General features: G+C 34.1%; 3 protein-coding genes across 5 annotated transcripts; 2 read left to right on the forward strand and 1 right to left on the reverse strand.

Moving 5' to 3' along the window:
• Positions 1-524: 524 nt before the first annotated feature.
• On the forward strand, positions 525-17,502 carry LOC141683661 (ubiquitin carboxyl-terminal hydrolase 26). Its single transcript, XM_074488410.1, has 15 exons — positions 525-739; positions 903-1,010; positions 4,489-5,085; positions 7,546-7,801; positions 8,794-9,548; positions 9,983-10,091; positions 11,085-11,266; positions 11,659-11,943; positions 12,017-12,218; positions 12,726-12,797; positions 13,012-13,239; positions 14,148-14,411; positions 15,642-15,783; positions 16,229-16,409; positions 17,024-17,502. The coding sequence occupies exons 2-14, from the start codon at positions 928-930 to the stop codon at positions 16,330-16,332; spliced, it is 3,279 nt and encodes a 1,092-aa protein (XP_074344511.1). The 5' UTR covers positions 525-739; positions 903-927; the 3' UTR covers positions 16,333-16,409; positions 17,024-17,502.
• A 1,376-nt stretch (positions 17,503-18,878) lies between these two features.
• On the reverse strand, positions 18,879-21,538 carry LOC141683953 (guanine nucleotide-binding protein subunit gamma 2-like). Of its 2 annotated transcripts, XM_074488769.1 has the most exons (5): positions 21,166-21,538; positions 20,952-21,004; positions 20,491-20,535; positions 19,379-19,535; positions 18,879-19,190 (listed from the first exon to the last, which is right to left on the reverse strand). In XM_074488769.1, the coding sequence occupies exons 1-5, from the start codon at positions 21,325-21,327 to the stop codon at positions 19,131-19,133; spliced, it is 477 nt and encodes a 158-aa protein (XP_074344870.1). In that variant the 5' UTR covers positions 21,328-21,538; the 3' UTR covers positions 18,879-19,130. The 2 variants fall into 2 exon arrangements, with proteins under 2 accessions (XP_074344870.1, XP_074344871.1); XM_074488770.1 differs by lacking the exon at positions 19,379-19,535 and having other exon boundaries at positions 21,166-21,523.
• A 697-nt stretch (positions 21,539-22,235) lies between these two features.
• Positions 22,236-26,072, forward strand: LOC141683952 (uncharacterized). 2 transcript variants are annotated; one of them, XM_074488768.1, is made up of 7 exons: positions 22,236-22,564; positions 23,200-23,433; positions 23,560-23,668; positions 24,623-24,668; positions 24,966-25,027; positions 25,388-25,446; positions 25,809-26,072. In XM_074488768.1, the coding sequence occupies exons 1-7, from the start codon at positions 22,497-22,499 to the stop codon at positions 25,927-25,929; spliced, it is 699 nt and encodes a 232-aa protein (XP_074344869.1). In that variant the 5' UTR covers positions 22,236-22,496; the 3' UTR covers positions 25,930-26,072. The 2 variants fall into 2 exon arrangements, with proteins under 2 accessions (XP_074344869.1, XP_074344868.1); XM_074488767.1 differs by having other exon boundaries at positions 22,242-22,564; positions 24,966-25,051.
• Positions 26,073-26,275: the final 203 nt, after the last annotated feature.

The following is a 26,275-nucleotide window of genomic DNA, read 5'->3' on the forward strand; positions in this document are numbered from 1 at the left end:
TCGAGTACTGAGACGTTAAAAAATGAGTACTCGAAGACGCAAGTATGCAAAATCAATTTCCCGGTCATATAACCTTGATAATAAGTATCGTAAAGTTTATTCTCGTTTTCAGTTATAATATTATCCGAATCCAAATCAATAATAACATTTAAACCTAAATCCAAATATTACATAATCACACTATCCCAACCAACAAATTAAACAAAACATACATGACATTGCTCATGCAATTAACACAATCAAATACATCAAAATTATTACTTAATACTGTTAAATCTCAATGAATTAATAATTGATAAAATAATAACCTAACTAACATAATATTTTCTGTTCCCAACATAATAAACACAGTATATTTATACTGTCTATAAAATAATAAACTCATTAAAATAATTTTTTTTCTCGATATCAACCCTATTACTTTAATGAGTTTTAAAAGTAAATTACTAAATGATATAAAAAAAACCACAATAATCTACATATTAATTTTCCATTTCTTTAAAACCCAATAAAACTTGCAAAAAAACAAACAAACTTTAAACCTGCACTCTCCCTCTTAAGCAGCGCGTACGCCCCCAAATTTATTCAGATATCGGCAGTCAGGCAATCGTCTCATATATATACACACACAAACACACCTATACACACACGCTCTTTATAACCCTATCTCTCCCAATCTCATATCAATCTTCAATTCAAGCTCAATTCGCACGATTCACGACACGAGAACAAGCAATTAGTAAGGATCTCGTGTTTTTACCGTTTAATTTTGGTTTATTTCAGTTTAATTGCGTTTTAATTCGTGTTTTTTTTGATTTTTAGTTGTTTTTTGTTTATTTTTTTGTTTTGGTTGTGTTTTGTGATGAAATTGACTGTTAATTGTTTGATTTGTTTTGTTTTAGTTGTTGAATTGTGGTTGATGAGAAGATGAGTCATAGACCAGCTACGCGGAGTAAGAACAAGAGGCAGAAAGTGGATGATGATGCTGTTGTTACTTCGCAGATTTTTCGGTAATTGATTTGAGTTTTTCGTGTTCTGTTTTCTTGATTGTTTCTTGTTTTCTTGAGTTTGCGTGTTTAAAATGTGTGAAAATCTTGTTTAGTATCTTGTTTAGTGTTTAATTGTGTTTTGTGAATTTAGCTCGGATATTAATTTAAGGTGAGGTTATTGGTTAGATTTTCGGGAAATGAATTTATGATGTTTTACACCTGAAATGGAAATTTAGAACCCTTACTTAATTTTTTAGGTTTAAAGGAAAATGTGATTATAATAATGATTTCGGATATAAGACTTTTATTCCTTGGACGGGGAAATGCTAAGTTACCCGGACTTTTCATTTTTGCCATCATACTTGTGTCCATCGGACATGACATGGGTGTGAGTATGGAATCTGAGTCGGATCCTTCAAATAGAAACCGGACACTTTGACCTTAAGAAATCTTGTTCAATATGATTTACAAGGCCTCACAACAACGTAATCCTCTTAATTCTAGGAAGGGATGTCTGTGGATTACTAATTTAAAGTTATCTTATTAATTTATGTTATAAATATGACAAACAATTATGAATATGTTTACTTTATGTGGTAGAAGACACAAATTTACAAATGTAATGTATTAAAAGTAGGTATAATTTTGCTTATGTGAAGGTTATATGCAGAATCTCCGTACCCGTATCCATTTTTGGATCCATATCCCCGAATCCTAATTTTATAAAAACTAAGAGTCCGACACTTGGATCCGCACCCGTATCCGACACCCGTACCCAGGTCCGGGGAAATGTATAAGGCTAGGCGGTTGGAGGATTAGAGGTGTTATGTTTTTGTGATTGTTTCTTGTTTTGTTGAGTTTACGTATTGAAAACGTGTTTTGCAAATCTTGTTTAGTGTGTAATTGTGGTTCGTGAATTTAGCTCAGATATTAATCTATGGTTAGATTTTCGGGAATGAATTTATAATGTATTACACCTGAAATGGAAATTTGGGTTAATTAGTTATTTAAGCTTAGAAAGGAAAATGTGATTCTAATAATGATTTCTGACAAAGAATAAGTTTTTTATTCTTTGGACGGGGGGCGAGAAAGGAAATGTATAAGGCTTAGAATAAGGTTTTGTATTCCTTGGAGGTTGGAGGATTAGAGGTGTATAGAGTCTCTAGCGTCTAATCTAAATGTTTGCTTTAGAGTCCTTTGCTACTTGTTTTAAAACAACATTTGAGTGGTTTCCGGGGCCTATATCCCCGTCTTAGTATTTTGGTGTTTGGAATGTGTACTTTAGGCTAAAATGAGTTGTGGTATGATGAGTCTGTGTGCGACAGTTGATGTAGTTTTATTCAACACTTTTTTCCTATTTATTTTTTCCGGGAGAGGCATCTTTGGGTTGTGGTGGTAACACCTTGGTATGTGCTGCTGCTGGGAGACTGGGACAAGTCTGTTTCTGTTTCAGCAATGTCCTACCATAATAATGAGGAACATTTATGTGTCAAACTAGAAATTGTAAACGGCTTTTGCATCATATCATTAATATGTATCGACAATATATAATTAATTCATCTTGTGCGGCACTCCTTTCTTGATTCCGAGTAATGTAAATATCTATCCATCTGAATAAAAATCTAAAGTCAATAAGTACTGAATGAAGATATTGACATGTTATTAATGAACCAAACAGACTGATAAGGAAAATATGCAACACTTATGATTGACGTCAATACATTTATAATTATGAAATTAATTATCGCTAATAGTTAGGAAAATTAATAAAACTAAAGTTATAACCGACATGAAATAAAAATAAAAAATGCAAGGTGACTAAGTAATATGACACTAATTCCTTTCTCAAAGCATACAAATTAATTAGTGCACAAGATTTTGGGGTCACATGTATCATATGATTGAATTACGAGCTAAACTGTTTGAGGGTCTATTTCTCACCAATATGTAAAATGTGCATGTGCACTAATATAAATTCATTTATTAAATCTATAAGTTTTTTTAGTTTACTTATTTTGTAAATACTTACCGAAACACGCAAAATGTAAAAGAATTGTGTCAAACCAAATGGCCCATAAGCAAATCCCTTTAGAAAAAGAGGAAAGTGAGAAAGGGGAAAATTATCACCTCAACGGAGAATTGGTCGGCTTACAAGTTGTTTTTCTCTAATTATTTAAAGTAGGTTAAATTGGGCTTCCCGTTAGTGAACCGTGCCTCGAGTGAAGCCTTGTGCCTTAGACTTTTTGAGGTGCATTTCAAGTCTCTTTGGGCAAGTGAGGCGTGGTTAGTGCGTTTCACTATGCTTCTAGGCCTGGCATGTGCCTTGGAAACACTGCATGCCCGCTTAAGGTATTTCGTAAAATTGGGTAAGCTTGGGGATGGATGAGTTTTTAAACATAATGCTCTTTTATTGGTTTGACAACGAAGAAAACCAATATCGAAGTAAATTAACTGGTTGTGTTTGATGGACTTTTTTGTATGGTACCTTTTCTCTATGAATTTGATGATGTAATTACTAACTAGTATGATATCTGTTCTTAGTTTTTAACTTGTAAAATGATCAAAATATTATATAGAATAAATACTTCATCTGTCCCATTGTGTGATTCTTTTTGATGCAAGACATGGTCTAGAAAGAGGTTAAAAACATGGATAAAAACCGTTCTCTGCACGTAAATTAATCCTCAAATGCATCTTGTAATTTACTAGAGAAATCTTATAACCTGGAAAGCAATAAAAATCACACTGAAAAAAAACTAATCCTTTTAAATATCTACTTTTTATTATCACTTTGGTAAAACAATTACATATATTAACCAAACATACTCCTGCGAGTAGGGTTTGGAAGGGTAAGATGTACATAGACTTGGAGGCTGTTTCTGTGGAGACCCTTGACTTAAATATAAATAACACAGTAGCCACTACCATAGTTAACTAAGGAAGCAACCACTGATGACTATTACCGTGTAACTAAAAATCTGGAATATTCGTAGTAATCTATACAACAATTAAATCCATTTCTAAATAGTAATATGTAAGAAATACAATGAAATACTATAATTTCCCGCTCCTCATCACTTTGACTTTTTTTTATGTACTTAAAGATGCATGGAACAGGTACTTATGAACAATTCACAAGTTTTACGGCTTAATTATTTTTTATTAAGGAGACGACTCTCGAAGCGGATAGAAAGGCAAATTATCAAGGAGGCGTTCAAAAAACAAACAATATTTTTGGCCTTCTAAATATCCCAGTAAAAGTAAAAATAAACTAGAATTGTACACTGATAGTTTTCAAGATTTTGTTTTGCTATCTCTATATTATAAACATCAAAGAAGACGATCTTCAACATTTTACTCGATCCTTCTTTGTTAGGAAGTAGTCTATAATATAGAATTATAGATGGCAACTGCTATAATGCTACTAAAATCCAAATAGTAGTTACAGCAATTTTTGTGCATATATTGATTGAACATGTTTTTCTATGTTTGTGTGCAGAAAAATTCACTCTTCAGGTCAGGTTACCGAGGATGATATAAACCAGTTATACATGATTATTAAACCTGTCTGTCAAGGTTGTCGGATAAATACAAAAGATAATCCCAATTGCTTCTGTGGGTTGATACCACCTCCCAATGGAAGTCGAAAATCTGGTTTATGGCAGAAGACGTCAGATATTCTAGATTCACTTGGTTCTGATCCATCCAGTGACCTTCGCGCCTCCCTTGAGTCGCCTGCAGGTCTAACTAATTTGGGTGCTACTTGTTATGCAAACAGCATTCTACAGTGCCTGTTCATGAACAAGCTATTCAGGGAAGGTATATTCTGTGTTGAACAGGATGTTCTAAAGCAGCAGCCAGTTATAGATCAACTGGCTAAACTATTTGCACAATTACATGCTAGTAAGATGTCTTTTATTGATTCGGCTCCATTTATTAAAACATTGGAGCTAGATAATGGCGTTCAGCAGGATAGTCATGAGTTCCTGACCTTGCTATTTTCTTTACTTGAACAATGTCTGAGCTGTTCCAGTGTTGCAAGGGCTAGAACAGTTATCCAAGATCTTTTTCGTGGCGGGGTCTCACATGTGACTAAGTAAGTATTACATGTATAAAAATATGAATTATGATTATTGATCTTTTTCTTTTGAATTCCTTTCTTAAGTGTAAATCTTGCCTCATAGTTATGAATGCTCTGTCTACTATTGCTGTCTTAGAGATGTGGGGTTTATAGTATTTTCTGCCATTAGTGATTGAGTCTATCTTTAATATTGTTCAGTAGAGCTTTCAAAATCTGTAGATATTTATGCTGTGGTTGTGTGGTTGCAGAGGAGAGTCACTGACCAGGCTTTGAGTCCAGTAGAGGTTACAAGCCTATTAAAAGAAATGGATAAGAATTAAATAATATGCCATAATTATTGAGTAACACAAAACAGAATAATTCCCAAAACAACATATTTGGAGACTTCAGAGCTAGGAATATATCAAAATCTTTCACGTTGATTGTTTAAATACCGCCTTAATATAATGCCACAAAATAATTGCTAGGTCCAGGTTTGGAAGAAGTTTCTCCCAGTACTTTTTTGCCGAATATTCCTTCACACTTGAAGCAGGAATCTGTTATATTCATGTCAACTTTAATAGTAACTTTAACAATGATTAAGTAGTGCACAGTTACTTTGTCAAAACCAGTTTCGCCTGTCGCATATGGTAAGTTCTAAGCTCCTATACATGTTAGGTTTAAACAAAAGAAGTGAAGTCCTTAATCTGGATCGCCTGCAATGAAATTTCTACATCTCTTACTAGTGAGATTGTGCCTGTCCCATTACGAGTGCAGTATTAAATTCTTTGGATGAAAAATGGTTTAAGCTTCCCTGGTTTTTGATTTGACAGAGTTCAGCTTTTATAGGAATCCTGTCCATATTTTTATCCGATCAATATATATTATATACGCATGTGTATATGTTTGTAATCACATCATACATAATCAAATAGCTTGTAATTTCACCAAGGTACGACTTTATGAGAGAAAGTTAACCGTTACACAAATACAATAATAATATTAATTTTAGGATAATGCAAAGCGTGTTGTATAATGTTAATATTTTTCCTCTAGTAGTTTGATACTTTGATCAATGTAAATAATTTTTTTGTCAAATATCTCTGAATACAGTACAACTTGAAGAGGTACAAATCACTCCACAATTTGTTTGTACACCCACAAAAAATATTCCTTCATATCTTTGGTCAGTTGCTGATGTTATGACTTATGTGTAAGGATATGTAAGTTTATTTTGGGTATTATTATAAACAAGAGGGTTTTATATGTAATCATGTGTTTTAGCCTTACATGTGGTATTTTTTATCCATTATATGATTGTGTTGTTCTCCCATTGACTACTGAGTTATGAAGAATCTGAGAATTTGTTCTTAATCAAGTAATTTGGGCACTTTATTTGCCTCTTGCAAGGAGCATGATATAAATTTTGTTTTAACTTACAATAAACAAGATTAACTAGAAAAGTAGGACTTGTAGCATTTTTATTGGAAAATGGAATATACTATGTCAACACATAACCCCAGCCCTTATATTAGACCCGGCCATTCGTTCGTGTTGTATACTTCCATGTTGTGTATTTTCGTGTTTCATGTTCTTGAATGCCAAACACAAAACCGACATGTTTAGGGTTTGTGTAATTTCGTGTTCGTGTCTATTCGTTTCGTGTCGTGTTTTCGTGTAAAATTGAATATAAATTTAAATAAATAAATAAGGTTTTTAGGTAAAATATTTACAAAATATATACTTATATCACATTTATATACAAAATTATAAAATCAAGTATTATTTTTAAAAATAAATATGCATATATAATTATATAGATATTCATTATTAATTATAAATATTAATATTATGTCATGTCGTGTACTCGAAGGGTAAACACAAACGCGATATTAAATCTCGATCCTGTTCGTGTTCGTGTACTTTCACGTCGTGTACCCAAAATTCAAACACACACACTAACACTAAATTTTCGTGTCGTGCATTTCATTCCGTGTATCAAATTTCCGGGTCTATCTTATATAGGTGGGAGACAATCACTTATATTTTTCTGATTTGGTATATTTTCAATAGTAATAAACTTTTAATATTTCCATACATTGTTGGATTTAGTTCTGCTTTATCTTTAGGTGATTGGTGATATGTTCTTTAAGCTTTACAATGTTCTATCCTCTGATGCAGAAGGTCTTAGGATTTTTTTACCTTTAGTATGCATCTTGGTTTTCCTGGCCAACAAGTCTTTCTCTTCAAGATTATTGTACTTTGACAAAAGCATATAGAGAAATAGAAGTAATTAAGCAAAAAATGTAGCTCATTCAAGATTGTTATACTTTGACAAAAGCATATATAGGAGTAATTAAGCTTAAAACATGGAACTTCATATGTACTGATGACACTGTCTTCGGTGCTTTTATATGTGCACCTACTGACCTGTTCTGGCTTCCTGTGATGGGAGGTATAATTTTGTCTTTGTTATTTACTTCCTACATTATGTAGGTGCTCAGAATGTGGAAATGAGTCTGCCGCGTCATCAAAAGTAGAAGACTTCTATGAGCTAGAATTGAATATCAAAGGTTTAAAGAGTCTAGATGAGAGTTTAGATGATTATCTAAGTGTGGAAGAGCTTCGGGAAGACAATCAGTATTTTTGCGAATCCTGTGCAGCTCGAGTTGATGCTACTCGTAGCATTAAGTTGCGGTCACTGCCAACTGTCCTCAATTTCCAGCTCAAGCGTTGTATATTCCTTCCAAATGTATTGCAGTCTAATCTTTTGTCTGAACTTTTCTATTATGTTAGACTTTTTCTTAATAATATGCATACTTACTGTCCCTGTGATTTTCTGTGGTTCTAGTTTCTCCTTCATTTATTATAATTTTGTTCATACACAAGGGAACACGATTGATTTTTTCTGTGGTCAATTTGGAAAACTGTTATCTTGTGATATTTTAATGGTTGAGTTATCATTCCTTTTAGCCTTTTATATGGCTTTCAGATATGATTTAAAAGGCTGTGTTTTGTATATGTGTTTTAAAATATTAAATTCATTTTGTTGCTTCTTCTGTAGATCAGGGCATCTCGAGAGTGGGTCTTGTGTGTAATACATGTATACATGGGAGCCCACAGAAGATGTGAATCGTAGTCTGTATAATTAACTTGTCTCTTTTGTATCAAATGACTGCATGTTGCATTGTTGCCTTTTGAATTGACTTTTATGTTCAATATAATTATCATTCTATGCTTCTGTCCTGTATCCTTGACAACACATTTTTTTTAAAAATACTAATATTAGCGAGGATGCTAGTCAATATATTCTTTGGCTTATGCATAGTATTGTGAAATTCTGTTGGCTATCATTTAGCAAGTGACAACAAGATCTGGACTGGTTCCCTTACATATGTTTACATTGTTCAAATATCCTGTTAGTAGTGATTTTTTAGCTAAAATAATTGACATAACTACTTAGGGTGACGGACTTTTGTAAATACATGAATGATAAACTGTGAAAAGAAGTTGTGGGCATAGTCAGCCAATGGTTATGCTTTCCCAAGTTGCACAGTGGTAAAGAATTAGACTTGGAAAGCTATATATCCATTTATTCCCCTTTCTCTGTTCTTTTGTGTACCTTCTGTTGTTGCATATGCAGCTTTGTAGTATCTTGGAAGTATCGTTGAAATACCTGATAAATGGTATATTTAGGGTGAAAACTATTTCCTTGGTTGTTTATTTTGTTTACTTTTTTGGCAGACTACTAAGAAGAAGAAAATCACTTCTGCATTTGGCTTTCCTGGAGAATTGGATATGTCACACAGGTTATCGGAACACTCTCAAGCCAATTGGTTGTATGAATTATCTGCTGTGTTAATTCACAAGGGTTCTGCCGTTAATAGTGGTCACTATGTTGCCCATATCAAGGATGAAAATACAGAGGAATGGTGGGAATTTGATGACGAACAAGTGTCCAGCTTAGGTCGACACCCTTTCGGGGAAGATTCTTTGAAATCTGTCTCCAAACCATCAACAATTGAACCAGTAGTTCAAGCTACTTGCCCCAAGACAACAGACAATGTTACCAATGGATTTCATGCTGATACCGAAGAGCTACTATCGTCAGCTTCTAAAAATGTATCTAATGCACAGATGTTCTCATCAAGCGAGGCTTATATGCTTACATACGTTCTTAGGCGCCCGAAGAATGGTTCTGAGAAAACACAAGTGGGTTGTGGCGAATCTTTTTCGGGAAAGGATAGCAGTATTGCTCCTACAGAGGACGTTTCAATTCCTTCCCATCTTTATGAAGAGGTATCGAAGTTGAATGAGTCACTTGCTGATTCTTGTGAGCAATTCAACTTGAAGAAGAAATTAGAAATGGACCAGATAACAGAAAAAAGAGAAGAGGTACGATCCGTTCTTAGTGCAGCAGCTGTCCAATCTCCCCAGGAGCCATATTTTTGGATCTCTATTGACTGGCTTCGACAGTGGGCCGACAACATTAAATCACCGTGAGTCTGATTTGCATGAACCTAGAAGCCTTTTATTTTACTGTTGTATTGTCATTTTTTTAATTATGTGAACTGGTTAGGTGCCGAAGTGGATACTGAATATAACCTTCAGTTCGTTTTGACAATTTTTAATCTTGTTTGTCCGTGTTAACATCTGCAACATTTTTCAAGCCGGGATTTTTAATATGTGATATATAAAGCATAATAGGAATAAAATATAAAAAGAAAGATACTTTAAGGATTCATATGAACCTAGCTTGGGAGAAAAAAATATGGGGTTGTCTTCAGTTGTCTCTTGCTTGTAATGAATAAGGACCAAGCTCCTATTCACTCCCATAACGTAAGGCTTGACTATATGTTTTCCTAAACAAGGTCTAAAATAGGATGGGCAGACTTCTATTGGCTCTCAGTTCTTTGTTCAAAATCTCTTGCAGCCCAATTGACAACAATCCTATCACATGCTTGCACGGGAAGTTGCCTGCCTCAAAGGTTGGATTAGCGAAGCGGCTATCGGCCCATGCTTGGACCATGTTATTTTCCAAGGTAATCTTCAACACCTTATAATTTTCGTAGTAAATAATTCTTTAACATCTTACAGTGCTCATAAATGGTGAGTTGACTTTACTCTTTACACGCCCTTTTTCACTTTCTTTGGTATTGTCAATGACAGAGATTTAACTATTGAGACACACATGCATCCACCGAGGCTTGAAACCTCAACCTCTTATTACCAAGAGGAGAGGAATTTCCGCTAGTCTAAGCTTTTTCCATTGGTGCTATACTAAATTCACGACATAATTTGCTGATTCATTAAAAACTGTGGAAATTAAGAATTAAATAACATTTCGCTACCTAATGTATTTAGTGTTTATTAATTTTCATCTAGTATTAATGCTTGATCAACTATGTGAAATTTTCTGCTAATCACAGCGTTCTAGTATGATATGTTTTTTTTGCCACCTAAGCAATTTGGTATGGCTATTATACAAGTATAGAAGTAATTGCACGATATTTCTTGATTTCTTTTCACAGCACGCTCGGTTAACCTGGTTGACTCTGAAACTAATGAGAGTGTGCACCGAGTAATTTGATATCTATGTAATTATTTGGCAGGTGGTGAAAGTATTGTATGCCTAAGGATTAAACGTTCTTATTTAAATTCTTTAATAAAATTCTCCTTGGACAATGAATAATTTTTTCTACCTTTCTTGACATTCAATTAGCAGTTAATGCATGGAAGGAAGATAAATGTTTTGGTTACTATATTTATATCATTATCAAGAGGGTAGATGTACTGAATATATATGTATATACAGTAATTGGATTGTTGTGCAAGAAACATTTTATATTTTTAAGTGAGGTAGTTGGTATCTGCATGGAGTTCTTTCCTTAGTTATGTAGGTCCTAATTAATACTAATTGTTAAAATTTTTATGTTTTTCTTCTGATATATAGGATTGATTTTCACAAATCTGAAGATAATAACTGAGTTGCTGTTTCTTTTGATCTTTTTCTTATCTGTGATTTGTGTAAGCAGTATGGTGGAGTCCCAATATTGGCAACGGATGATTACTGTACAGATTGCATTGTCGATGAAGCCCGTGGTCTGGTATGTGCTGCTAGCTACAGGGATCGCAGAATGTCGATGAGAGAAATCGCAGAGGCAGCACTTGCAGGGAAGTGTCCAGATGGAAAGTTGTACTATGTTTCAAGAACATGGTATGGCATTTATTATTTATGCATAATAAGCTTTATTGATGTCCAAAAACACATGCACAACAGCACAAGCACAAATTTCTTATGATTTCTTCGATGCACTTTGTTTTGCATCACTTTCCTGTAATTTAAGATTTTTGTAAATCCGAAGACTCATAATGTGTCCTTGGGACTGCATCTTGTTGATTATTCAATTGCATTCTACCTTACTTTAGTATCAATTGATCCAATGTTATAATGTGTAAATTCATTAATATGTACGTGGCTGTGCTTATGGAGTCGTGTTATTCAGTGTTGTGTTACACCGGACAAAATTTATGAGATCTCTCAGTTTAATAACAGTTTATGCCTCCTCTGCTTGACTTCTCTTGACATTTGCAACTATTTTGTTACAGGCTCCAGCAATGGTTACGCAGGAAAAATATTGACTCTCCGTGTGAAGCTGATTCAGGACCGACAGCTTTAATCAGGTGTCCCCATGGGGAACTTTTCCCTGAGAAAGCTTCTGGTGCTAAGCGCTTGTTGATTCCTGAGAGTCTCTGGCTTTTTATCCTCGAGTCTGCTAACACTGTGAAGCCGAACGACTCGGAGGGTTGTTCAGTTTTCATTCAAGAATCTGAGCCATGTGTTCAATGCAGCACCGTACTCACAGAAGAAGCAAGCGATTTAGATACTATGAGGTTGTTTAGATACAGTTAAATTTTAAAAGGTATTCAGTGTTGTCAGTTATTGACTTCATTATACATGGTACAGGGAGTTCAAATTGAAGCAGCGTCAGTCTCATGAGAAGTTAGCTCAGGGAAAAAGTGTAGCACTCTCCTCTGATAGCAAATACTACCTCATACCATCTTCTTGGCTTTCAAAATGGAGATCATTCATCAGCACTAGTGGGAAGAGTGCCTCTCCGCCACCTGATACTTTGGATTCTGTTCTTTGTTTGTTGAAGTGCGAACAGGTTAGCTGGAGCTTAATTGCACCAAAACTGTATATCTACTTGTCTATATTTTTAACTTCAACTGTCAGGCCCCGCAGACAAAATCTTAGTATGTAAATTTCTGCAACAATTAAACTGTTCTACAATAACACATTAACATTTGTGGATAAAAGATGAATGTCCGTATATCTGTTAAGTGACATTGAACCTTAGGTAATAAGGTAACTACTAACTTTTTAAAATTTTGGACATCTGCGTTTAGAGATTTGAGTTTTAGATTTCTCATCGTCTCATTGAAATAGTGTTTTTTTGATATTTTGAAAAGTTTTGAGTTTTAGATTTCTCATCTTCTCATTTGAAATAGTGTTTTTTGATATTTTGAAATGTCAAGTACTTGCTTATAAATGGTGTTGAACTGTTAATCTTAACAAGAACTAAGACTAAACTTCCTTGCATGATTGTGTAAATTTGAAATAGTCTGTTTAAACTCTTTGCTTTAAACTCATGTAATTTTTTTGTCTGAAGCAGCATTCGAGGCTTCTCAAAAGACCTCCTGAACTTGTTTGGAGACGTGGTGCCATTCTCCAAAAGTCGCCCATTGTATGTACATGATCATTTATTTTTACCTTATATTGAGTTGGTAAACCAGATTTGACGCTTATAATTCTAGCTACCCAAGTGTAGTTTTGGTTGTCCACGAAGTTTTAAAAGGAGTTTTCTAGATCAATTAAGGGCAAAAGGATTGCTTATATAGTTATAGAAGGCTTACGACCTTTGCTGATGTCAAATTTTTGTTTCTGTGTTTGGATTGTAGTCAGATGAGTTGGCAATTGTCACAGAAAGTGACTGGAAATCATTTTGTGAAGATTGGGCTGGCATAGAGACTGAGGGTGTATCTGCTATAATTGTGTTTAATAGTATAATGGAAGACAATGCAGTTGGTCTTTCCAAGGATACACCAATGTCTGAGGAGCACGTGGATTCTGCTCTAGCCCATGATGATGCGGAGTCCAGTGTCCCTGTATTCAAGACCTCTCCTCAGGTAAGTTTGAGACAAGATTAGGTTTGTAAGCACAACTATTGGAAGAGATGAAATTTACTGAATATGAGTATTCTTTATAAATTGAACCTATAGTTCTATATTTTATCCCAGCGGTATTTTACTTATCCATGTGGATATTTTTCTATAAAGTTTGTCATAGGGTATTAGAAGGAATTAGTATTCATTCCAGGGTTTTTAGTTACCCGGCGAGAACTGTTCAACCTGCAAAATCTGCCAGATCTTTTAATGTCTGGGAATATTTAGAAGTTATTGTCTGGGAATATTTAGAAGTTGCTGTGTTATTTGCCTATCTCTACTCTCTACTCATTAAGGGATCAAGAATTTTAAAAAAGAAAAGTAATTTTTAAATGCTGTGACCCATGGATCCGGAACAGTAAATACGGTTCCTATCTCATTGACATAATTAGGTTTGATAGAATAGTTTGCTTAGATTTAAGAGTCGGCTCTCAGAAGTCAGAAACATGACTGGTAGGAGTTGCCAGAACCGTGTGTTCGTTGACTAGGAGTGAGGTATTGGAAACATGTCTGAAAAATTGTGAGGAGCACGGTGCAATTTTATTTCTCATATATAACGATTGGTGGGAGGTGGGTGCTAATTCACTTGTGGCTCTCTTTTTTGGGCTTTGCAAGATTGAAGTTAACGTAAATGGAAATATGAAGAAGTGTTGTGATTTAAGATTTAAGTTTTCGCAGAATGACTCAAGTATTTTCTGTTACAGTGCCAAGAGCATGTAATTTAACTGTTAATTATTAAATTCATTCTTGGAACTTTTTTTCTTTGTTTTCGCTTTTGGCTAAGAAAAAATCCTGCATTTTCGGATGTTACGATGTGTTGCCCAAGCATATGTAAAGGGTACAAACTAAATGTGAAAGTTCTTGTTGAGCAGATTTGTGAGGACTGCATTGGGGAAAGAGAAAGTTGTGAGTTAATGAAGAAACTGAATTATTACAATGAGGAGATACGTGTATGTCTTGTTCGTGGCAAAGAACCTCCCAAGTCAATTCTCTCAGCATCTGAAAACAGTTTAGAGCTCAATCGTCGAACCTCCAAACGCTCTCGGAAGACAACGTTCGGAAACACTTCAAATTTTAAGGTTTCCGGGTCCACAACCATCTACCAATTAAAAATGATGATATGGGAGTCCTTTGGGGTATGCTATCATTTCCATATCCACATATTAAAATATTTGTCACTCCACTTTTATTATGTTGTTTGTTGTAAATGTCTTGGTTATTTATTGTTAATGATGATTTTACGTTTGTTACCTTCTTGTAAGAAAATCGAAGTTTAGGACAAACTTAGGTAAGATGGAGGGAAATATGGAAGACCAAGTAAAGTATATATAATACTTTTAGTAACAGCAAGAATGGTTAATTTATGGAATAGTCACCTTCTTATAGGATGATTAGAGTATAATAATAGCTGCTCGTAGCTTATAATCCGCATCTTAGCTTTTGAAGGGCTCATGCTCTAAAAATGAAAAGAAAAGGAAATTCTCTTAATAACACCCTGTTTGACATAGCCAATCTGCACTGATTTTCACGTGGTAGTTTATGTGACATATGGACCGTAATTGATACCTATGATATTATTCATGGCATGTTAATGCTGCAGACACACATGTAATATGCAGTAGCAGTTTAAATGTAGACATTGACAGGTCCTGCTAGATTAAATTAAAAAAACATGATGATTAATGGGGGACTGGAGTTCAACGATTTGAAATATGGTTAAGAATTCCATTTATGTAGGAATAGGCCTATAACCCTTTTGTTGATGCTGACGTGGAATTTCGAGTTAGAATATAAGCCTTATGGGAAGTGAATTTTGACTGAAGTAGAAATGAAGTTGATTGAGTAAACAAATTATCTTTATTCTTAGGTTTCCATATAATTTAGGTCACCAGGGTTGAGCCATATACGTGGGACGGTAGCAATGATTTTGCTATCGTTTACTAGTTGAAGTTCTGGGTGGATCTAATTCTTATTTTTTTGCATTTTTGCTCAAGAATTCTGTGTGAGTGACCATACCAGTAACTCTTTTGCATATACAAGATCAGAGTTTGAAGCTTCATTTCTGGCTTACACACTTCACAATAATTTGGAAACTTACATAATAATGCCAGTTTATTTACCATCCGTCACTTGTAAGGTTGAATTAAGAAAAAGTGCTTCCAGTTGGTTAAAGCTTGATATTATTTTGGTGAAAAAGAAATTTGACACCACTGATATTGGGAATTTTCACAGTAGAAGAATTACGTCAGTCCATTGAGAATACTAAACATCAACAGTGGATGATATGAGTTGATTATATCTTCTACCATTTTTTTTATTGTAACTTGATGATGTTCGGCACCCTCTCACTTAAATAAGTTTTTCAGATTGTCAAGGAAAACCAGATACTTCACAAGGGTCCCAAAATTATTGATATGGAAACTGCTACTCTCTCTGATATGAATATCTTCCCAGGAGACCTCCTGTGGGTCAAAGATTCAGAAATCCACGAGAATCGGGATATAGCAGGTAATTTTGTCTGGGCATACTAGAAATTTTTTCTGAATGTTCTTTTTATTAGTTTTTATTAGATGTTTTTAGCTCATGCATATGGTGAAGTGTTAAGTGCAGTATATATGTATTTTTTGTGCCTTTTAGATTGTATTAAAAATAGTGATTTAATTTCTATTTTAATACGATGAAAGGTCTGTTTTTCCCAATTTAATTGTGTTTTTTCCTAATAAAAGAGATTTAGACTATTCTAATTATAATATCTCTTTCCCTGTTTTAAGAACATGACTTCATGTTACCAGACTTTGGCACTTAGAACATGAGTTGTTGACAGTTTATGTGCTGCAAGTTTTTACATTAAGCTTCAGGCTAGTTCATTTCAGAGTGCAAAGTTTTCATCAGACCTAATGTCAAGTTTAATGGCTTTTTTCTTGATGAGGTTTTCCAATACTGATTTTTGCAGATGAGCTTTCTGATCAAAAGATGGAGGTCCAGCAAGCTGAAGAAGGGTTTCGAGGAACACTATTGACATCAAACATATCATCTCAGGTCATGAGCCTGATGTGAGTGATAAGCCTTACCTTGTAACGTTGTGCTTATTTTGGTATTTTCCGGTGGAGTAAGCTTCAACCTGGATTCTGGAGGTGAGTTTTATATTCTGTAGGAATGATACTTTCGCTGTTCATTTACTCTTTTCAGTTTTGGTCTCTAGCTGGTACTCTCATATCATACAAGCATTACTGGCGCGGAAAAAAATTACGGGGTATAATCATATGCTGCGTCTTTATGCCCATGCAACTGTAGTGTTACGAGGTTATTGCATTTTCTGCTTCAATACTTTCACTTCCGGGTATTTTTCCCGGGATAACCCGCATCATTGATTGTCAGATCGATTCAATATATTGATTGGGGATTAAGCAAGAACTTAAATTGTTCTTATCAGGCCATGCCTCCAGAAAACCTTGAAGCTGTTGACTATGAGTCTATGAGCTTCATGTTACTACTGATGTAGTAAATAATTACCTGCTATTCTATATGTTGGGTTATCCCTCGGAGTCCTGTTGTTGGTGCAATTCTATATGTTGGGGGTTATGCCCTGGAGTCCTGTTGTTGGTCTTCAAGTCTTTCTTTATAATGCTTCCTGTTTTGTCATCGTGGTGCATCTATAATTGCATATACTTTTTTTTTTTGCTAAGTATATAATTGCATATACTGTATTTGCTTCTATTGACAAATCTCTAAAATTTACATGAAACAGGTTTTCTGGGTTCTCCATGACTCGAAGGTTGTTGTAGTCTGCAAATTGTAGCACCCAGGGTAGAAAATAGTCAAAATTTTTGACATCAGAGGGAAAAAAGTGTACATTACTGCATTACAGGCCCACCTGTATGAGGCCTCTCAAGTTTTCTTAGCTTAGTGTTCTCATCTTATGATTGTGAACCTGTAATCATCTTTTCTTGACAAATATATCGATTCTGCCTTTTGATGTGCCATTTTTCTGGTATTGAGGGCAAGGTGATTTGTCCATGTTCGAAGTCATTTAGGGGGGTTTCTATTGTAGCCTTTTTCATAACTTTTGACTATTGGCTTCACAATATAGCCCACATGTATCCCAGTATGCATAAAATGGGAAATAGGGTTTATTGTGAAGAAGAATTAGTTGCATCTCCCCATTTTTTTTAAACTTGAAAGGATAATTTATTTAATAGACAAAAAGACGTGTTTGTAGTTTTTATAGATGCATGAGAAGGGTAACCAAAAGTACTCTTGCTCGTGGTAACAGCCTCAGGAGATCTGGTAATTCGGATAACCGGTTTGGTTTCGGATCGGTTCTAATTTCGGATTATGATATATTTGAAGGTCATTCGGATCGGATGTGATTCGGTTCGGGTCTAATATGGATTAAAATCGGATAAAATTCGGATTAAGATCGGAAAAAATTCTGTTCGGATTAAATTCAGTTCAGATATTTTCGGATCATAACTTATTTATTTTTCAATTTTTAAGATTTTAAAAATATCTTCTTTATTTAATTTAGTATTTTTAATATAATATAATATATTTTTACAAAAGAATCTGATTATATAAGTATGTTATCATAAATATAAAATTGTTTAAAGTATATTTTTTTTTCTTATTTCGGGTCATATTCGGTTCGAGTCCATCTTGTATTTTGGATAATTTTCGGAAAATTTTCGGTTCGGGTATTTTTCGGATCGGTTTAAATCGGTTTTAAGATAATTATCGGATTATATAATTCGGATCTCGGTTTCAAAAATTTCGGTTTTGTTTTTCGGATACAGACCCATTTTGCTAGTTCACCCTTTCCTTTATTTTAAGGTAGAGGAAAGTGTGAACACTTGCGAAATGTGGTTTTGATGCACATAATTAGTAAAAAATCGAAAACTGAAAAAGTAGAGGAAGAGAAATATCGAACTTTTGAGATGTTTGTCTGTGCCCTCAAATTAAAGAGTAGGAACAAAAATAGCAATGTAGATTTGTAGAACTAATTGAACCCGTCCCATTTTATTTGTCACCGTTGGAAAGTCAAGTCACGTATTTAGCAATCTAGTGAAAGTTAACAAACTTAACCTCAATTTTTAACATATTAACATTTAATTTGCTTTTATAAAAAATAAAAAAACTAAATGTACTTTTCTGATATGAAAATGGAATTATGGTCAAAATAAATGGAACTGAGGGAGTAACTGAAGTAGCAGCAATAAATAATTTATTGGGATTTTTTGAAAAATAACCAAGTCTAAAAATATTTTTGCAAAAATACTGTCATATTTTAAAAAGTTTGCAAAAATACTTTTTAATTTGCAAAATACTATTTTTCAAAAAAATTTGCAAAAATACGAATTTTTGACACCTGTAATCAACTGCATGCAACCTTTGACGAATTTTTGCAACTACATGTAGCCTCAAAAAAACTTTATTTAACTAATTGTATATGTGGTTGTTTTTGGTTGATTTCGTATTTTTGCAAAATAAAAAAATCAGAAAATTGTAAAATCGCAAAAAAACTTAGAAAAGTTAATATTTTTGGTAAATTCTCTAATTTAGTTTTGGAAATTATAAGACGACAATAACAGGGAAACAGACGAGGATACAGATTAATATGTGATTTTTCCTCACATCCAACACAGATTTCTTGAGAAAACGTGAATTAAGACAGACAACAATCCTTAAGAATTTAAGCTATACAGCATTGCTACATCAAGATCTGGAACACATAAAATCAGACCGGAACTACATTTAAGGCATATGAATGCTTGCTTACAGAATTTCTAGTCATTTTCGATATATTTATATACGAGAATGTGATAAGAGTCGATTTTCATATCCACTTTTTGAGGTTTTTAGAGCTCCGGGCTCTCTGGAACCACCTCTCCCAAGCAACCTCTGTTGGACCTTTTGTCCTGCATCAGATAATAGACGGTAAATCAGTGATACATGACACGTCCAAGAAGACTCTAAATTCGATTTTTTTTTATATATGAATGCTTCAACAAAAAAATTAAATCTCTGACAGCAAAAAATTTGTTAGTTTTGCTCCCTGATCTCTACGATCCACAATGAAGTAAGAGCTAATGGGATTCATTCGTACATTTTCAACCCACTCTCGCTTTTTATAGACTAAACACACTTCATTTCTTCTGTGTGTGCAAACCATGGACTTCCGTTCTACTTCTGATTCAGCCGTTGTCTGTTCATCCCAATTCAAACACTTCTTCAGCTTGTTATCTCCTCTTTCTCTCTTCCAACTTAACCAAACAGGCAAACACATCTATTTTAGGACTATATTTTTAAAGGATGGAATTAACTGAATTCGGAGCTTCTTGCTTATGTTTAAAGGATATACTTGCCAAATTCCTGACTTACTGCTGCACACTACTTTCTTCCTATGGGGGATATTGCAAGCTTCAATATTTTCTAACACTTGATTGACAAATTATTTGTCTTTGATTACAAATGATTACGTAGGGTAATAGGGACCAAAAGGTTCACCACTTGTAACTAAGGTTCGGCATAGTTTTTTTTGCTAGTTAAACACACTCACACACCCGCCTTTCCTTTGACATAGTTAATAAGGTTCGTCATAGTTCTGTGTAGAACACTAACCAATATGGTTCGGCATTGAGCATCTAGGATTCACCATTTCAAGTCTGGCTATAAAAAATATCTAAGCTACTTGGTTAAAGTTTTGTATTTAATGACAACAGTCTATCTAGGGTTCACCTTTTCAGAACTTAGGTATAAAACCACTAAGGTTCAACAGCTAGATGCTAAGGTTCAACACATCGATCATGTTGAACCTTAGTTATATATGGTGTTTAACGTTAGTATTTCGCACAGTTTTCTTTCATATGGTCTGTATTTGAACCAGATTTTATAAGGGTTGACATACCTAATGGGGAGAAATCAAGTAAGGAAGTTCATCAACACAGTAGTTCAGTTGCTGCTGCTATAGTTAAAACACTCTACTTTCCGAAGCACAACCAGCATTAAAGATTCTCACTTACTCTAGTTTTCTTGACTGTTCCATGTTACTCGTAATGCCAAAATTATTCTATACACCTTTGAGGTCCGACAAGGCTGCAGGCCAAATATTTTTAGGGGTATATACCCCGATGCAAATGTAAAATATCTCAATTCATAAATATATATCTAGCAGATAAAGGGCGAGATAATCAATTAACATAATTTAAATTGTCTTACACAGGAAGCAAGGCATCAGAGTTGGACTCAACGCTTGCAATTAATCTGTATACAACAAGTAGGAGGAACCAAAGATCATTAATTCATATTTCGACAAAAGAAGAGAAGGCGTAGTATAAGTTTAAGGACAATTATGCTAAGTAACAGATGACAGAATCTATTCAATATAACAACTGCATTACTAAGTCAACACCGCGGAACCAATCATTCGTCAGTTCATCTTAATTCTGCAAGAAACAATTTCTTCTGCAGCTTTGAATATTTAAATGCATATCTTTCAAATTTTCAATTAACATAATAAGCACATTGTTAAGTCAAGTAATAGCTAGTGACAAAGGTTTTTCCCCAGGTCATGGTTCGTTTCTCGCTCATCCCGAGATTTGTTAAAACAAATACTCATTTATAAGACATATAAGCATACATGTAGCTTGAATTATCGAAAAGCATTATAGAAAACATACTCTTTGCAAACAATAGATGATCCACCAAATGTGTCAAGTTGATCAATTTCTTCCTGCATCCAATAACATTTCACCATAAGAATCAACTCAAGAATTACTACAGTAAAAAAACTTTCACAACTTCATTTATTCTTAGAATTACTCGAAAAAAAATTAAAATTATTCGACAAAAAACTAATACTATTATAGTATTAGAACAAGAATGAAGATGAACCTGAAGAAACTGAATCTGCTGATTAAGGAGAGAAATAGCAGCAGTCATCCTATGCTTCCCCACAAAATTTGGGAGAGATTGAGCAGGTGTTCTGGTGCTGTTTTCATTTGCTTTTTCTACATCATCAGCATTTCCAGCTCCTTCTGTTGTTAATGGATCCATATATAAGAGAGAGAGGGAAGGAGAGAGAGAGAGGGAGAGGGGGAGAGAGAGAGAGAGGGAGAGAGAGGGAGAGGGGGAGAAAGAGAGAGAGAGAGAAGGAGAGAGAGAGAGAGAGAGAGAGAGGGAGGGAGGGAGAGAGGGAGGGAGAGAGAGAGAGTTGAGAATGGCAGGAGAGAATGTGGACTACTTGCTCATAAATCAAACCATCGAAAAGTAAAAGGGTGTCGGCTCTTGTTTTTGTTTAGTTTTTTTTTTCCTATAAAAGTTAATACCTTAATTGACTGTAAATAATAGAAAAAAGTTTATGTTTTGAGGGCAAATAAAAAACTACAAACTTTACAAACATTACAAATTTCATTTACTATTCAAGATTCAAGAATATTTTAGTTTTGAGCAGTGCTACGTATTCAAATTCGTTTTCAAAACTTATCCCAAATAACGTGGTGTGACATTTTCATAATATGACATTTTTTTATAATAATTTGAACTGTATATGAATACACGCGGGTTTCATCTCATTTACAAAAAAGTTATTAAATATGTCCCTTCTAAGTCATTATTTGAGAATTTCTCTTTAGTTCTAAGCACATTTTAAGATGTGTAATTATTATTTAAATTCTTTCTCACTATCCTGCATCTTATTTCATAATATCAAGATTCGAATTTCTCTCCAATACATAATTATTAGAAAAAGTTTTGTTTTGCGGAGCATGATATTTAAAAATTTTATGCAGGTATTTGTATAAAAAACACAAAAATCTTTGCTAAAAGAGAAGAATATATCTTCACATATTAATATTAAATTTTAAATCTGTTTCCTGGATTTAAAGTGAAAGTAAATCTTTTATGAAAAGAAAAAGAAAAATGAGAGAGACCAATAATATGAAACAAGATAATGGCTGTGCTAAATATCTGATGGAAGCTGGAGCCCACCCAGCACTTCTGTTGTGTTGGTTATGTTCACAAGGAGCTGGAGAGTTAAGGGCTTTCCCTTATTTCTGTGATAACAAAATCTTTAGCCATTCTTTCTATATATAGAAGTAGACAAGTTGGTACTATGGTACTTAAAATCTGTGTGTGTGTGTGTCAGTGTGTGTACAGTGTACTTAGGATATGAGAGATAGATGCACTTGTGTTCTTTTGCAGAAGTAGCTAAGTTGTGAGGACTGATGAGGGTAAGTAGTGCTGGGATTTGCATTTCTTCAGTTTTGGGATTTTCCAACTGCTCTACTTGCAGGTATCTAATTAATTTGGTTTTCTTGATTTTCTTGATTATTTATATGATTTTGTTGTTTTTGAATGATTATTAGGGTTATATGCCTTGTAATGAGTATGTGTGCAAGAATAGAACTCAGAAACTGTGACGACCAGAGCTATCTCATCGCTTTCCCGAATCTAGGGTGGAAAAGAAAAGAATAGAAAATAACTAATTTTTCTTTCTCTCCTAATCTTTCCAAAAATGGGAAGAAGATTTTGGAGACAAAAATAAAGAAAACTTCTTTCCAAATCTGCAGCATTCTTTTCCTTTCTTTCATAAAAATTGTTCGGGAACAAGCCGAAGAAATGTATTCTTTACATTTCTTTTCTTTTCTCCCCAAAAAAAGTTTTTGGAACACAGCGAAAATGATCATGTCTTAAAGAATTGTAGTAGAAACTAGATGTAATTTTCAAGATTTCAAGAATTCATGTAAACCATAAAATGATCCTCCCACAGGCCAAGAGCAAGCTTGAAACTATTGTACATGTGAAAATTCACTTGAGTACTATTTGGAAATCGATATATTTGTTTAAAGACTTCTGATGCATTTTTCGTAGTTTCTTTGGATGAATGTGGTATTTCGTGTTGCTTACATTGCCAGATTTTCTTTTCAGGAGTAGAGGTGTTGTCCAATTATATAAAGCACGGTTGTCATCGGATGCTGTGAAGAGAGCTAACTTATCTTCACGGAAAAGAGAAAGAATAAAGCTTCCAAACTATGATGATATAAGTAATACCAAGGATGCATTTCATATTAGGGAATTTCTAAGCCATCCATCTGGCATTGAATCAATGTTAAATACAAGTGCCTTGCAAAGTTATTATTCCATTGATTCTAACACGTATAGGTTGACTTCACATCACTTCCTCTTTGTATCGCATTACTGGCTTAAATTCTGTTTCACTTACATTTCACGTTTTGATGTAGGAACTAAACTGATTGCTTAGTGCTTAATGAGTAGCTTTGCCTGCAGGTGTATTCTACCACGTTTGCAGCTTCTGAACTTTGAAGTGGCACCTGAGTTAGATCTACAAGTTACCCCAACAACCAAAAATTGTCTGGTAGAAATGCTGTCTTGCAAGGTGAGTTACTATTTCTTATTGTATCTGCTTCAAGCTGTATATAGCAGGGAAATGTTTGAGCTTGATTCACTTAAATTTCAGGGGCATATATATGCAACTTAGTTCCCTGTAAAAAACTTTAACTTAAATCAAATGATGCTCTCTTATTATCTTAACTCGTATGGGTGATGTTACAAGGTGTAAGTTTTATCCGTGCCAACAATCTTATTGCAATTTATACTGTGCAACTTCATACAGCTATCAATTTATACTCATGTGTGTTCGCTTCTTTATTTACTTGATAGATATATTTTGGCGCTGGTAACTATTGAAGATCTATTTGTAAAGCTTTAGGATCTTTATAGTATTAATATTTATAATGATGATGGCTTTTCCTATATGCTGATGAAATTGACTAATAAGCTGGAAAGGTTCACCTATAAAACAACCCTTTATTGTATATCCATGAGTAGGTCGTGGTGAGATAACATCGACCACTTCCTCTGTAGTTTTTATTATGGTGCACAGAAGTAGGTATAATGATAAAATTCTTTCTCATTGTTACTTTCTCTCTAGAATCCTGTTTGCAACATTCACTTCCATTTTCTGCTAGTACCTGCCTTCTCAGGTCAAAACAAGCTGGTACTCAGGTTTTATTAACGATCAAGGAACTCTTAATACTTATAGAAACTTCCATAAATAGAAGATCAGTCAATTACATCCGATCTACTCAATTTTTAACGTCCATCTGAGCTTATGGTGAGGTCATAACAATTTAAACAGGCACCTGTCGCGCATCTCATATAAGCAGATAATGTTGTGCCTTCACTTGATTTAATTCTCATGTTCCAAATACAAAAATTATCCATGAGTTAAGTTTATAGTGTTGCAAATGGGTCCCTGAAATTGTGCCATCACTTGCTGTCTTGATAATAGTAGTTCATTTCCTAACAATTCTCTAAACATGCTTTGCAGTTTGAGGGTTCAGAAATTGTGGAACGGCAAAATGAACATTTCTCAGGTAACTTGTTATCATTAATGTTACATAGAGCAGCCATCTAGGATGCTAAATCATAAATGTGATATTAAATCGCCTTAGAAAGACTTTTTCCACCTGCACTTGTTCAGGTTTATTTTACCAAAGTCAAGTCTAGTTATTGAAAATTAAGCACGGGAACATGCAGTTTCTGTACTTGTCTTTGATTAACTTACTTTAGTTTAGAACCAGAGCATAACGCAAGACATTCAAAGTTTGTTTATACTACGGATGCATTTCATAAATATTTCCATTGATTCTTTCTTCTATATTCCTTTGCAGCATCAATGACAAACACCATAACTTGGGATACTAGAGATTCTGATTCTTATCTGAATGTTGATGTGAGACTGAATCTCAGTCTAGAGGTTCTCATTTTATATCAATAGTCATCTGGTCTTTTATTCATAAAAAAATATATGAGAATGATGTCCAACTTATGTTACAAATGGTTGAGGGTTGAAAATCGTACATGTACGGATATGGCATGAAAAACATTTGAAAGTTATAGACTTCTAGTATATAATCAGAGAAGAATTTAGACTATTTTCAGTTCTTAATCTGGACAAATTCTTATCTGAATGTTGATGTTTCTTTCAAATAATATTGGGGGGGGGGGCCTTTGAAATTTAGATTTTAGTCTTAATCTTATGAACTTCTCGAGCTGGCACTGTTTTCTTTACAAATTTAAATCTTTTTTGCAGATTTACACTAAACCATTTAGTTTACTTCCTGTATCTGCTGTTGAGACTCCTGGGAATTTGTAAGTACACTACTACATTTTCTCTAGTAACTTGCCCAATCGCCACGGTTTCATCCATCGAGATAAATGTTGGCAAGATAAAATCTAGCCTTTTCTTTGTTCTTGTCGCTAAAATTTAAATTTTTAATCAAGTACACTATCATGGTGGGGGTTTTTCATATCCATTCCTGTAAATCTTCGTGGCATGACTATCAAAATTTTACACATTTTACATGAAACTTTAGCGCACAACAAAATGGAATAATTACATGCAAGTATTAATAAATTGATATGTGTGTAGTTGGTTGTACACAAGCTCTTTTACATTCTCAAGTTCTTGCTCCTAATGTTTATCGATCTAAACGAGCTTTGATTTCATGCAGAATGATGCAGGCTCTAGTTGACAGGCTTGTTCCGCTTCTTCTGCAACAGCTGCTTCAAGATTATGACAAATGGGTTAAACAACAATGTCAAAACTTACCAGAAGATCTTGTTCGAAATTAACATTAGTTTGACTTTCGAGTCTTTTTCCTCAGGATGATTGTACTTATTTATGTGATAGTATCTTAGAGATTTAGAGTCATACCTGTATTGTTGGACAGAAAAACTAAATGTTCATATATATGCAATGAATACATTTACTGATATACACTGGATCTATTTAGATTTTTAGACTAGTACTTCCTCCGTCCCAAAATTTCTTTCCTATTTTGACTTTTCGTACCGTTTATAATAAGCGATTGACTACTAATTTATGTCTAATCTATAAATTAAAGCAAAGTCATGAGTGATTTTGTTGGATTTGTATTTATGAATATTTTAATACAATGAAATTTCTATATTTAATAGT

Source organism: Apium graveolens, chromosome 9, assembly GCF_009905375.1.
Source record: "Apium graveolens cultivar Ventura chromosome 9, ASM990537v1, whole genome shotgun sequence".
NCBI lineage: Eukaryota > Viridiplantae > Streptophyta > Magnoliopsida > Apiales > Apiaceae > Apium > Apium graveolens.